This window comes from Rhinatrema bivittatum, chromosome 4, assembly GCF_901001135.1.
Source record: "Rhinatrema bivittatum chromosome 4, aRhiBiv1.1, whole genome shotgun sequence".
NCBI lineage: Eukaryota > Metazoa > Chordata > Amphibia > Gymnophiona > Rhinatrematidae > Rhinatrema > Rhinatrema bivittatum.
Window position 1 is genome coordinate 457,638,225 of NC_042618.1, and position 15,109 is coordinate 457,653,333.

The following is a 15,109-nucleotide window of genomic DNA, read 5'->3' on the forward strand; positions in this document are numbered from 1 at the left end:
CGCGTATAAAGTTAGACCTGTCAGGAGTGAGTTGCAATATTCTATGCCAGAGAATAGTTGGGATTGAAGGACAGACCTAAAGTCAGAATGTTCAAGAAGGGGCTTAAGGTGATGGAGTAAACATTGTTTGTAGAAGGAGGAATTGGTAATAGTTCTTATATAGTTGCGCATGGAGAGCGATGAGTCAATTGTGACTCCCAGATTTCTTACACTTTGTGAGATGGTGATTAGATGGGAATCAAAAGAGAAATTTTTGGGTGTATCTACTGGGTAGCGTGATAAGATAATGATTTCAGTTTTAGAGTTGTTGAGGGCTAATTTATTGCTGTGGAGCCATCTTTGGACGGTCATGAGACCATGAGTGAGGAAAGATTCTGTGAGGCCCCAGGTTTCCTTCAGAGAAAAAAGAATTGAATATCATCGGCATAGATTTTGTAGTGGACACAAGGTCAGCAAGGGTGCAGCATATTGGAGTTAGGTAAAGGTTAAATAAAGCAGAAGATAGAGCAGAGCCTTGAGGTACCCCAGAGCTCAGGGGCATCAGAGAGAGCCAGGGTGAGGGAAGGGGGATGATTGGGGAGAGGCAGTAGAGGGACATTTAAAGTATTTTTAGTGGGGAGGAAGGGGGAAGGGGAGGGCTGGGCCAACGTCAATGTCTTTTCAACATTGTAAAGTTTCCGGCAGCTTGTTAGCACCGCAGAAGGGGTAGATTCATCTGTGGTGTAGTTGGGAATCAAGTTGGGAGGCCCATAACACCGCCTCCTGACACCTCAGATCATGTACTCTAAAGCTATTAGATGTGCTACTTACCCGGATATTTCTGAAGATATACGGTTAGTAGTAAGTTATCCAACCACACAAGGCCAGATAACTTTAGGCCTGCTTTGAAGCAGGCCTATAGTCATCCAGCTTATCTAGCCGGATATACCCGATATTCGGCTAGGTAAGCCAGATAACTCAACCCCTCCTTGGAACGCCCCTGAAATGCCCCTTTTTAATCAGGCTAAATTCTAGCCGGGTAACTCATTACCCAGCTAGAATGAAGCTGCATAAGGGCTGAATATAGACAGATAAGTCATTTAGATGGATAACTGTTATGTTATCTCTCTAAATGGCTTTTGAATATGGACCTCAAGGTGAGCTGCATTTTTGTTTTGATTTGCTTTGCACTGTAAATGAATTGCAGATAAACCAAACAGTCAAAGTCTGCATCCTTATTCCTTCTGGCTGAAACCCAAGTTGTTATCACCAAGTTATCATAGCTTCATAAACCGATCTCTATCTAACTCAAGAACAGACATTACAATAGAGTTGAAAAAATAGCACCATCTACCTCCACTCTTTCCAGAGTACCTGAAACATCAAGAAAATCAAATGATAGATTGGGGAGGGAACATGTAGATATACATATATATATATAAATCAAATATTTGATGATTTACCTACACTTATAAGATGTACAATAATCAAAGTACATCTTATAAGTGAAGTTCTACCAGTTAAATGTCAAGGTTATAAGGTAAGACCAGGTCTTGGGTTTAGATAATTATTATTTTAAAAAACTAAAAAGATTTATATACATTTTTTTTTTCACAAAACAGAATATTTAGTACACAAAAATATTTTTTTTGATTTATTTAATACCATTCTCTAAGTTGGGTATTTTATAGGGATTGGCAGCAGGGACGGATTTGTGCCATTCGGTATTCGGATTCGTCGGGACCCAAATCCATTGCATCCGTTCTCGGGGGACCCCGATCCGTTCATTAGTTACATATGTATTCGTTTCCCAAAAAAAAACCCCATCCCAACTCTTTACATTTAATTTACTACAACCCCCCACCCTCCTGACCCCCCCCCCAAGACTTGCCAAAAGTCCCTGGTGGTCCAGCGGGGGTCCTGGAGTGATCTCCTGCCCTCGGGCTGTCGGCTGCCGGTATTCAAAATGGCACCGATAGCCCCTGTGACATAGTAAGGGCAAAGGCTATCGGTGCCATTTGAATACCAGCAGCCGACAGCCCAAGTGCAGGAGATCGCTCCAGGACCCCCGCTGGACCACCAGGGACTTTTGGAAAGTCTTGGGGGGGGGGTCAGGAGGGTGGGGGTTTATTCGTTAGTGATACGTTGTATTTGTGGAGGTTCGCCATACGTTTCGTGACCCCCACAAATACAACGAATATGGCATATACGTTGTGGATTGCCAATACGTTGCAAACGAATGCACACCCCTAGTATTTTTATGCCAGTAGTGATAATAAGAGCTTGTAGCTGATGGACACATTAAGCAACGGTTTAACAAGTTGGCTTGCGACTTTGATGGTAAGTTATGAACTGGCTTTTTCCCTTGCAGTTTTTAATTTGGGTTTTGCCACTATACTTTCACCTATATATATTATATATATACACACACAAACATATATATTGGTGTTTTTTACTACTTATTTTCTCTTTCATTCATTTTTTCCAAGGACAATAGTGTGTCAGAGGAAAGGGAGGAAGAGACTGTGTGGAAGCACTTAGGGGTAGACTTTAAAAGATGCGCGCGGATTTTATATCATGCACGCACCAGCGCATGCAGGTAATAAAATCTGTGGGCCGTGCACATGTGCAGGTGGTGCACGCGGTAGGAGAGGGAACTTTTATTAAGTTCCCTCCCAGTCCGCTCCAATTAAGGAGCGAACTGGAAGGGAACTTCCCTACCCCCCTGCCTAACCATCCTTCCCTTTCCCCTTTCTACCCCGACCTCCAACCTCTACCTAGCTACCCTGAATTTTGTTATTTTTTACTTACTGCTCCTCAGGAGCAGAAGCAAGTTACGCGCACTGGCTGGCTGCTGGTGTGCACTTCCCTGAGACAGCATTCAATGGTGCTGTCCTGGCCTGCCCGGACCCTGCCCCTCGGCCCGCCCCTTTGAAGAGGCCCAGTATTTGTGCGCTTACCAACAGTTACGTGCGTGGCCAGGCCATTTTGAAAATACACGCGGTGCGCGCAGGGCCCAGCCATGCGCGTAAGTGCTGATATTTGCGCATGTGGCCATTTTCAAATTTGGCCATTAAAGTGGTCATTTTGATTGTGTGGTCATTCAGGCAATATAAAAGAACAATACAGTTATTTCTAGCATTTTGCAAAGGGAGGACAGTGAGGGATTCTAGTATGAAAATAGAAGTAATAATTAAGCCATATGTCTGCTGTGATACAATTTTTCATGAGGACTGTAATTACAAAGTACAGCATGTGCACTAGATGGGATGTCTGCAGACATAGATAAGTCTGACCCTTCAAGAACTGGAAAATCCTCTTAAGTGCTGGCAGATTAACAAAGGAAAGGGCAGCAAATCCAGGTCTTCAAAACTCAGTACTTTGAAGAACGGCATTGTTAGGGGTAATGATCACCAGTGCTAGCAAATCTGCCTCTCCTTGCAGAAATGCTGCTGGTAGAGGAGCAAAAGTAAATCTGTGAGTGAAACGTTTTAGTGTAGGAAATGTGACAAACACATCCAGCAGTTCAATGCAGACTCAAAGCACTTGCATGTTTCAATGAAGCTTGTTTTCTTAATTTTCATTACCCTTGACCTAAAATTAATGACTAAACAAATTAGATGTTCCCAAAATAAGTAAGATGATATCCTGAGCACCAAACTGGCTGGTTTGAGAAACACTAAGAGGAACGGGATCCACAAACTTAGGAAGCAAGTCTTGATGACCCCAGAGCCCGTTCAGATTTTAAGGATTTGCACAATGAATATGCATGAGATAAATTAGCAGATATTTCATGCACATTCATTGTGGATATCTTGAAAACCCGACTCGCTGTGGGATCACCAGGACAGGTTTGTGAAGCCTTGAAATGTAATAACAGTTAGTAACAGAACCTCAAATTAACATTAAGAGGCCGATGTACAAAGTTGCAAAGTTTTTTCACAAAAGGGGGACTTCACGCAAAAAAAAAAGTGTGAAATGTCCAGAAAAGTGCAAAAAAAATGCTAAAAATTTGGCATATTGGGCCACTTATCGCACAAAGCCCCCTTTCATGGAAAAACTTCACCAACGTGACTTCACTTTAGTAAACCTTTGCACGTAGGCCGCTACGCATGACAGTTTATTTAAATTCCACAGTAGTTGAAGCTCATATTGAAGAAATAGTTATTTCTGATCATGCCCCAGTTGGGGTCAGGATTGCCTATCATTCAGATGAGCTTTTGATAAGAAATTGGAGATATCCCCATTACCAAGCAAATAACACATCCGTTCAGGGATTCTTGAGATCTAAATGGAAGGATTATGAGTTTCACAATAAAGAGCATGTATCTGACCCCATTTTATATTGGAACACTGCCAAAACAGTGCTCCGGTGGGAAATAATTGCTTATGTTATCCATAGGAGACGAGCCCTGGACAGATGAGTTTTGGAACTGGAATCCCAATTATGTAAAGCTAAGACACAGCTGTGGAAAAGGAATACCCTGCATCATAAAGAGGAATATTTGGCAGTACAGGTAGCTCTGAACTCTTTACTTCATCAACGCGCTTCTAAAAGTGTACTCTATTGAAAACTCCAATTGTACCAATATGGAAATAAAACTGGGAAATTAATGGCCAATTTAGTTAAAACAAGCAGAGGTTCTAAATATGTTTCAACCTTACGAACTGATTCAGGGGATATTACAAATTTGACTGAGAAGATCCTTCAATGCTTTAAAAAATTATATTACTCCGATAGCTGGGATGAATCTAAATGTAAACATTTCTGCAAAGCAATAAATCTTCCTAAGGTTTCAGCAGAACAGTTATACTGGTTAAATAGTCCTATTACTAGTGAAGAGATCACAACCAGTATTTATCAAGCCAGGCGCTTTAAGACTCCAGGCCCGGATGGGTATAGCTCAGAGTTTTTTAAAACCCTCACAGAGTCTATATCGAGTCCATTAAGCTGAATGTTCAACGCCTTGATAGCCCATGGACAGTTCCCATCACATGGTTTACATTATATACTTCCACTATTTAAATTGTTCTCTGTAAAGCCTGTTGCAGTTTTAGTTATTTGTGAACCGAGATGATGTTCCCAACGTATCCCGGTATATAAAAACACCTAAATAAATAAATAAATAAATAAATAAATACAAATTTGGCACATATTATGGTCTTACCAAAACCAGGACGAGATCCACTGTCACCTTTTTGGGGGAACACAAGAGTGGGACTTGAAAGGGTGGGGCTTCCCCATGGTGACTGTGTTCCCCATCTTTAAGGCTCAAGATGGGCTTGGGAAACAGGGTGGGGAGGGTCCACTGGGCAATTTTTGGATACATGAGAGGGCAGGGATTGAGGGGGAGGGCTTCAGATGGGCCACAAGACCCCTTTACAGAACCTGCTGCTGTGTGGATCTCAGATCAGGATCATAGGTTGCCATAGCCCAAAACATGCAAAGTTCCCAGCCTTGGCAACAAGTAAAAATTTCCACTCAAATGTTTGCTATGGATGCAAATGAGCTCCAAGCCAAATGGGCCTGTATCCTGTGGTAAACATTGCAGTTTGGTACATTGGCCACTAAGTAACAAAAATGAAAGCGTACCTGTTGGTCCAAATAACTCTACCCTGTAGGCAAATTTTCCTGTTAATATGGTTGGTGGGTCCCAGGCAGCTGAGAAGGAGTTCGCTGTGATGTTACCTGCAACAAGATTCCGTGGCGGATCTTCTGGAACTGAGGAATATAATATTTTTAATATCAGAAAGAATGTCATACAAATTATTGTATTAAAAAAAACTTTCATTGTATTTTATTTTCAATACAAAATGTTCACTAAAGACCTGATTCATCATGGATCTTCTTTCCTAGGGGAAGCATGATTGGGGACTCCAGCGTTAACTCATATGGAGGTGGAGGGGATCAAGTGCTGTAGCCAGAACTGAATTTTTGGGTGGGCACAAGATTAACATGGGTGGGCTTTAGGCATGCAGGTCTGAGACCTACTAGTTGTATTCTTACTGAAAAATAAAGCCATATACTACACCATACAATGGCTTTCTAAGTAGTTTGCAACAGCCATTATGCATCATGCATAAAACTAAAATATTTTACCTCAATTATTTCAAGCACTTACCAGCATTAAAAATTACTTATTAATCTTTATTAATTTATTTTATATTTATTGCAGTTTATAAATTCCCAAGTATATTGTATAAAAACCAAACAAACAGATCCAATCAATCATGTAATAAAACAAAAATCAATGTATTCTTTCATGAATTCTCTTTGCAGAAAGCCAGAATTCTTTATAACTACAATAAAATAGCATTAATCATCAGAAGAGCTAGGACAATTCACATTACAACCAGCATGAAAAAAAATATTCAAAATCTGGTGTCACCTCAGCAAAAAAAATATCCCTACATTGCTAAACATTGTGAAGTAAGACAAACTGCTGCAAAAAAAAGAGACCATACCATACAGTTACCTTATGAAAAAGTAGCCATGCAAATACTACACCAGGCCCTAGAACATGAATACATCACCTACGGGAATAACAGAACAAGCTGGACTACTTCAGAGAAACTACATGCGAGCAAAAATACTGCACGTCAGACACATACACACAGGCAAAACAGAGACCGACCTTTACCTAATATAGAAATAAGAGACTACCAATTAGAAACAGAAACATGCAGACAAAACTGAGATAAGAAGCCTGAGAAACCAGACTCTGAACAGTAGAATACTGAAGAAAAGAAAAATACAAACATATAAAAAATGCACACTCCCAAACATGGCATATTCCAATTGCTAAAATCTCAAAATATATTTTTTTTACCCTTTTTTTGTCTGATCTTTGTATTTTTCTAATTAGTTGGTCCCGGTCTCTTTTTTCCCATTTTTCCATTGTCAGTCATTTCCTAATTCCTTTTCAGGGTCTCTCTGCTCATTCTGTTTCTTCTCCTACTGTCTTATTCCCTTCCTCCCTCACACACATACACACAGAGGCTCATACTTTCTCTCAGTACCCCCCCCCCCCACACACACACACACACGTTCTCACCCCCCAGGCTCCCACTCTGACACACACTGATGCACACCAGGCTCACATTTTCATACACAGACAAATGCACACTTAAGCTTCTATTCTCACTCACATATGTCCAGGCTCCCATTCTCACCCTCCCCCCCCCCCACACACACACACACACATACACACACACACACACACACAGGCTTCCATTCTCATCCTTACAACCAGGCTCCCATTCTCACCCACACACCCACACACACACAGGGCCTTTTCATTTGACACAGCCAAACTCCTGCTTCCACCACAGCAGAGATGAGATTTCGCAAATGCATTGCTGCTCCGGCCTTTTCTTCGCCATCACAAGGATGAGACCCCGCGACAGCATTGCAGCTCTGGCTCTCCTCTTCGCCATCGTGGAGGTGGGGTCCCGCAATGGCATTTCTCCAACAGGCCTCTTCCTGTGTCAGGCAGCCTTGGTTGGGTGGGCCTGAGCCCAAAGTGGTGGGCCATGACCCACCAGGTCTACCCATGGCTATGCCACAGGGGGGAGGTAGAGTAGTTTTCCAGCAATTAAAAGAAAAACAGGGGATCTTAATTTAAAATATGAGAGAAATTTAGAATTAATAGAAGAACAAGGGTCAAGGATGTAGATCATTGAAATCTGAGTTTATAAAGTAAAAAGTTACATAAATTCAGAAAGTTATTTCTTGACAGCGGACATCAGATTGTGTAAAATGGCTTAAATGGGTCACAGGAAGACAAAAGTGACTTGCCCAAGGATACATAGAGGTCCTCATAACCTAGTACTTCAACCACTATGCTGTGCCTACTTCCTAAATGTACACCAAAAGTTACATTTATAACTACATCATACTGAAGGCTTGAGCACACAATTGTTTTAACTTTATTTACAATTTTTCATTACTTGCCAATTTTTAATTTTGACCTTTCATCCAAACAAAATTGTCAAAGCAATCTGCAATTTCAGTACTTCAAAAAAAATGAATGCAGCCAACTCTGGGATGCAAAACCTGGCAGCACATTTCTGACATCTGGATTTCACACTAGTTTACAAATGAGAGAAAGGAGGAGCTATAGCTTAATTATTTATGGATTATAATTGGGTAAACTAAGGCACAAGAAAATGTGACTTTCTTCAGGTTCACACAGAAGGGAATCTGACTTGAATTCACATCCCAGGCATTCTCATAATTTATAGTTCAATGCTTTAATCAATAATGCACTGCAACTCCTCCCACTGCTACTGAATTATGCAATTATTAAAACTAGCACTGAACCACTTTCCACACTGGTTACGCTCCCATTACTTTGCCTCTTGAAAATTGCTACAGAATTTCCAGGCATTTTATGATTCATAACAACATTCAAACACATTAATATATTCCTAATGATGTCACCAAACAAAACTGAAAAACTCTCCTTTCATATCAAAGGCCAGTAAAAGATAAGACAGAGGGAAGAGTTAAGATGGCCACATGATGGACACTCAGCACTGCTCCATGTTTCTTTTCTGATTTCTGCCATGTCTCCTAAGAGTAAAGGGCGAGTTTGGGCTTACCCTTCCAAGTCCCCCTTATCTATGAGACAGCGCACCATTTGTGAGTGTGTGAAAGAGCTGGCCCCGAGCCCCATCGTCACTGTGGGTGGAGGAGAACCCTCTGTGACCGGGGACGAGGTATCTTTGAGTCCGCTAGACAGTTATTTGCTGCCAGCTGAACAAGAGCGGTACCCCGCTGATGCAGTCGAGGCCGAAGTGTTGACATCACATGAGATGCCTTGATGGAAGGTGCAGTTGGCGTGTTGTCTTCACTAGCAGTTGAAGTTAGCCGTGGAGCCAAATTCTGTGTGCCAGATCTCCCAGAGGGAGAGCTTCTTCCTCAATGTTCACCATCTGAGTTGATGCTGGGAGAGACGAAGGTTCTCCTGATTCCCCTGCTGCGGGTGAGTTTTCAGTAGCGAGGTGCTTCCTTCTGCCATCTAAGCCGGCAGAAGTAACACTTGATTCAATATGGGACATTGTTGCCAGTCTCTCTGTTTCCTTTTTGGAGTGTCACTTTTGAGTTGACACTCTTTCCACTACAGTGAATACTCTTAGGATCATCAGAGAATATTGAGTGAACAGGCTGGTCGGATCCAATTACTCAAGTCTGCTGTTAAAAAGGTGGAATCTGTTAATGCTACCATTATTCAGGAATGTGGTTATTTGACACAGAGATTAGAATTCGTGCAGAACCATCTTAGATGTTTGAATTTCCACTTTACTAATTTTCCAAAAATTGTGCGTGAACTTCCTCAATTAACTTTGAGGAAATATTTGATGGAAATTTTGCAGTTCAGGGAAGATCTCACCATTAATAAGGTATATTTTCTCCTATTTAAGTCTAGTCTCGCTGAACAAGCTGGTTCGCAAGCATTCTCTGAAGGTGCGGACTTGACTTCTTTTCTGGAATATTCATCGAGAGAGATTAGAGAGAGGAGTACACTATTTGTTTCCTTTTCTAATGAATCTGACTTAAGTATTATTTATGAAATCTTATTTCCGTAATCTGAATGTGAATTTCTTGGGCCAACCGGTCAGGACTTATCCTGACTTGGCAAGGTCCACACAAGAACGGAGGAGATGCTTCCTGCCTTTAAAGCACCAGGGGGTGTAGGGCTTTAGAAGCCTCCTTCTTAGTAAGATATCCTTGTACATGCATTGTTAAACTCAGAACACAATGTTATATCTTTTTTGCTCCTCAGCATTTCAGGAGTTTCTTTGATAGGAGGAAACTGGTCGTTCCACTGCAGATTGTAAAAAAAAAAAAAATGAAATGGGTTCTTTTGTTATGGTCTTTTATTATTAATTCTCCTCTTTTACTTCTCCTCCCCCTTTTGGTTAGAAGGACTTAATAAAAAGAAAAAGGGTTTTTGTTTGGTGTCTTGATGTTTTTCTTATGATGTTTGATGTATTACCAATCCTTTCTCCACTGTTTCTGTGCAAAGTTCGTCTTTGTACGATATTTGAACTTAAGAAATAAAACGTTTAACAAACAAAAAATGGATAAGAGAGCTTCTGCAATTCCTAAAGGATTTTTTTTTTATGTTATGCAGAGAAGAATATTATGGGCTGAATTTTCAAAAGGATTAACCGCATAAACACAGTTTTATATGCATAAATGGGATTCTGAGAACCACCCAGGGATGAGGTACATTCATTAAAAGAGATTCTGCACATACTTTTGCCTGTACTAAAACAAGGGGGCTTGGCGGTGGGATGGGAAAACCATTAACACGCATACTTCTGATTTTCAAAAGTATGTGCGCTGTTGTACATGCATATACTCTTGTTCCCTAGCAGGTAGAAATGTGTGTGCATATACTGTGATAGGTTCTGCACACACATGTTCATTTTCAAAGTGGACTTATGTACACATATCCATGTTGGAAATTCGGGCTAATGTCTCTGTGTACTTACATATCCTAAGGATGCCATTAGAAAAATTCCTTCTATAAGAACATAAGAAGTGGCCATTCAAATCATTAAGAAGTACCCAGCAGATGCCAAAGAGTAGATCCGATTCCTTGCTGCTCACTCCCAGGGCATTCCACAAGTCCATCCGGCTAATAATTCCTAATGGGCTTATCCCCCAAGCAGGAGCAGACCATCCATTCATGCAATACAGCGGTGCCCAAGGACCCACAGCACTCTCCCCTATCCTCAGATGGGTGATTAGAGGTCAATAACCCTTACTGCCCGAGGCCAAGATCACTGTCAGTCTGTTCCTGCCTCCAAGAAGCTGTCCAGACTTCTTTTAAACCCGACTGTGCTAAATGCCATGAGCAGATACTCCAGCAACAAGTTCCTTTTCCAATTCCACATATCAGACTTTACCTTACCAGCCCTAATGTTATTAAGAATAATCGTGTAGCATTCTAAAGGTGAGTGTTTTGTATATTGGGTATACAAGCCTTCAAGGAGTTGCCAAGAACAGAACATTTTATTTCCTAGAAAGTTATTTCTTTTTAAGCTTAGATAAAGTTACTCATTACTCAAAACAAAATTCTAACCCAGGAAATGAAATGATGAAAAAACGTAAGCATGGTATGAACCAGAAACAAAGTATACTGCTCCTGCATGAGTGGAGTTCACCTTTCATCCATTACTACAGATCCTACAAATAAAGGAGGTCATTTTAAAAGAAGTTATGTGGGTCAATGTAACATAATATCATAGCATTTTTCAAACGCCATTTATGCACGTAAAGTGCACTTACACTTGTAAAGCTTATTGAGAAATCATTGGCATATATTGTAGCAATTTTCAAAGCCCACTTACATGGGTAAAGTGCATTTACACGTATAAAACCCAGTCTTATGCATGTAAATCTTTTTTAAAATTACCCCCTTAGGTTTTACATTTTATGCATTATGTTTAATATATGATATTAGTAATATAAATATGACTCAATGATAGCCAAAAATGAGAATCAATCAAAATAATAAAGATTTGGCTATAGGAAAAGAACTCAATATGTGATGGAGTCACATTTAGCGACACAAATCGCTGTGAGGCTGCACCCTCATCGTGCACCAATATCACACAAGCGGTCTCGTAGCTTCTTAGAATGACCGCAATCAACAGACTCTAATTGTCACTTCAGTATATAATCACTTGGAGGGTCCCTGAGGAAGGAGTTAAATTCTCCAAAACACCGCAGAGTCGGAGCATCACTTCAGGACTACCTTGTCAGGAGCATCACTTCAGGACTTTATATACTACCTTGTCATTGGTGGAACAAGATAAGTGCTAGCACAGTAGTTTTTTCACACAGTGCCTGCACCTGTTTATCTTCCAGCAACCTATGATTAGACAAGCCCAGTGTCTCACGGGCTTGACGATATAAGCCACAGAGTTCACTGTGGCAATGTATGACGGTTGCTAGACTCCATCACATATTGAGTTCTTTTCCTATAGCCAAATCTTTATTATTTTAATATATGATATTGACAGCTGAAACCATGTGCATTCCTGCATGCAATTCAGGGTACTTTGATTACTTCAAAACATGCAGAGTCAATATTCCCTAGTCTACATTATTCCACATCTACTGGGAGGCTCCAGTTCAAATGGCCTTGAGAATGTTATAAAGTCATTGGTGACAATGCTACTAATTACAAACTTCTACATTCTCACACTCTGGTTTTGAAATAACAAAGGATTCTACTGGCATTAGCATTAATGTTCCCGAGAAACATGAATGTGGCCTTAGCTAATGCTCTCACAAAGTATGTTAATGCAAGCTACTTGCATTCATCTTAATGTTACCATTTGTTTGCAATGCAAATGTACTTGAAAATATGTTTTAAAAATGTTCAACTCATTTGATATTAATATAGGATGTTGTCCAGTGTTAATACCTAGGCAGGAAACTTAAGTATACCTCTGATAGGTTTAGTAAAGTTTCTTGCTGATGGCGCATGTTAACCTGAGCTACCGGATATATTGCTGAACTATGGGCCTTAGGCACTTTGCAACCTTCCTCAGCCTTCCCATACTCAAATTGAGTCTCTGGGCTCTCAGACTCCATCTGCCATCTCGAAATATAATGCCTGGCCTCTGGGCCTTCAATACACTTGATCCACACCCCCCCCCCCCCCCCCCCCCCCCCGCCACTCCCCAAGTTCCCTGGCCAAACATCCAATCAACTTTCAGAACAAGAAAGTTGACTCTGTGGTCCCCTCTCCCCTCAGAACTACATCCAACACCCAGACTTACTTATTTAATTATTTATTTATTTAAATTCTTTTAATATACCGATGCTCAAGACCAGGTCTTATCGTACTGGTTTACAATAAGTTTATTGTAAACCCCCACATTCATCAAAGAATTCCCTCAGTCTTTGACAGATGGAGGAAGCCAGTTCTCCTCCTGTCAGCTGCAGCACCAGATACAAAATGGTGCTGCTGACCTTTGGACCTGCAGCAGCACAAGCAGATCACAGAGTGTCAGTAATGCCAGAAAGGAGTCAGGGAGCCCTCCATCTGTTCGAAGGGAGCCTTAAACCGCAGGAAAAGGAGTGAGAGGTTCCCAGCACTGATTAGAACTCCACCCCCCTCCCCTACTCTTGTGAAATCTTAGTACATGTTTGAAGGATTTTTCCTACTTAAAGACTGCATCATTTGCAACTTATTAACTTGAGCTGCTCAGTAAAAACTTTTTTTTTTTAACTCCAACACCATTTGTGCAGTGTCTCCTCCTTGGAGCAGCTTCCATGAAAACATCTTGGACCTTGGAGGTTAATCCTTCCCCCCATCGAAGAATGCATGTCAGGGATTGAAACCTGTATCAAGGGGTGCCCCATGCCCTCAGCAGTGGGAGATATGATGGCCTGTTAAGTCCATGAAGAGCCCTTGTATCCTTCCAGAGAAACATCACTAAGGAGACAATTTTGCGAATCTGATGGCAGATACCAATTTTCAAAGCAAACATAGGGTGCATGGCATTTGCTTTGAAAATTATCCCATCAAAACTACCTGCACACAATTACACTTGCTAATTTGTACGCAGAAACCTTTCTTGAAAATGCTTCTGCCTACTTTTAAAAAGGGAAAAGCAAGCGCGGAAATGCAACTTCCTTCCGGAACGCACCCCCGGGAATGCCTCCACTCAGTCCAGGTGAACTTATGCACGTACGTTTACCCGTGAATCGGGCAGGCAGGTTTGTAAAAGACTATTTCCGCACGTAAAGCACTTTTACCTGAGGAAATATCTTTGAAAATGGCCCTCCTTATATACATTTAACTTGCTTGCATATTTAAAAATCTTACATCTTCTATGAGAAATTTCAAACACTGATTTCTACCAGGCATGCAAAAAAAAAAAAAATGTCTTTTAGAAAAAAAATGACCTACCGGATTCTGGCATCCTAACAATTGTACTGTCAATGTAGCCAGGCTCAATGGTCACTGCCGAGACTTCAAAAAGATAGGTGGTGTATGGCCTAAGCTGATCCACAATAAAGCTAATAGGTGTGTTCCAAACAGCACGAAATGAGGTCGGGGTTACTGTCCTGGATACAAAGATAGAAGGCAGAGGAGTTGTAGATTGCCCTTGAGTTGATGTTGGGCTGGTGGTACTCCACAGGAAAGAATCACTTTTATCCTAGGAAGCAAAACTCTCAAATTATAACCAAAAAACTATTAAACATGATGTCCATATTGAAATTCTTTGTGGTAATTGTTTTAAGTTACCTGCACAAAATTTGATATTTGAATATTTCCCCCCGCCAACCGCATACATTTGTTGTGCCCGAAATTCTTGTGGACAAAAGGTAATGTCACTGGGGGCGGGGCTGGGCTTTAGCCAGTGACTGAACTTATTGAGTGCTCTCTGGTTAAAGTTACACGAGTAAATCAAGTTGGGAAAAATAGCTGTCCTAAAGTTACCCCTGTAACCTTAATCGCATATATTCACTTCAGCAACAACCATCTCCGACTAAGTGCCATTGCATATCCAGGTAAAGTTACCAGGGTAACATTCCTGCTCATCTGCTGAACATCAACCTCTCTACTTCATTTTGTTTTTCTCTCTTAGCAGGTCCTCTTTATCAGTGATTTTTAACTCGGTCACAGAAACATAAATGCATGGAATATGACTGCAGATAAATACCGTAAGGCCTATCCAGTCTGACCAATTTACTTCCTGGTGCAATGCCACAGACCCCAGTTATTCTTTGGCTTTTCCTTAACTTCTTCACAACTAAGGATTCTCAGGGACCACCTAGTCAGTTTGGCTTTCAGAATATCCAAAACAAATTTGGCATGAGAGAGAGAGTTGCAGACAATGGATGCAGAGCATGCAGATATATCTCATGTGCATTCGTTGAGGATATCCCAAAAACCAGAATGGTCTAGTGGTTCCCCACGTTGAGCACCGCTGGCCTAGACTCATTTGAAATTCAGTATCCTAACATCACCCAAGCTTTGCATTCATTCTCCTCTTTAAAATTGAACCTAAATTGCAGTGCCTAAATGTAATCCATTTTAAAGTGCCTGTAAGGCAAATAAATATAAAAATAAGACAAAATGGAGTTATTGGACAA

At 40.9% G+C, this 15,109-nt stretch overlaps 1 protein-coding gene across 1 annotated transcript in view; it reads right to left on the bottom strand.

The window, feature by feature from the left end:
• PTPRQ (protein tyrosine phosphatase receptor type Q) overlaps positions 1-15,109 on the bottom strand; it is a 414,802-nt gene that overhangs the window by 268,631 nt on the left and 131,062 nt on the right. Inside the window, exons 23-24 of the mRNA XM_029597117.1 lie at positions 13,920-14,169; positions 5,573-5,701 (exon numbers count right to left, since the gene is read on the bottom strand). Coding sequence (XP_029452977.1) covers positions 5,573-5,701; positions 13,920-14,169 — 379 coding nt within the window. The remainder of the gene's footprint in view (positions 1-5,572; positions 5,702-13,919; positions 14,170-15,109) is intronic.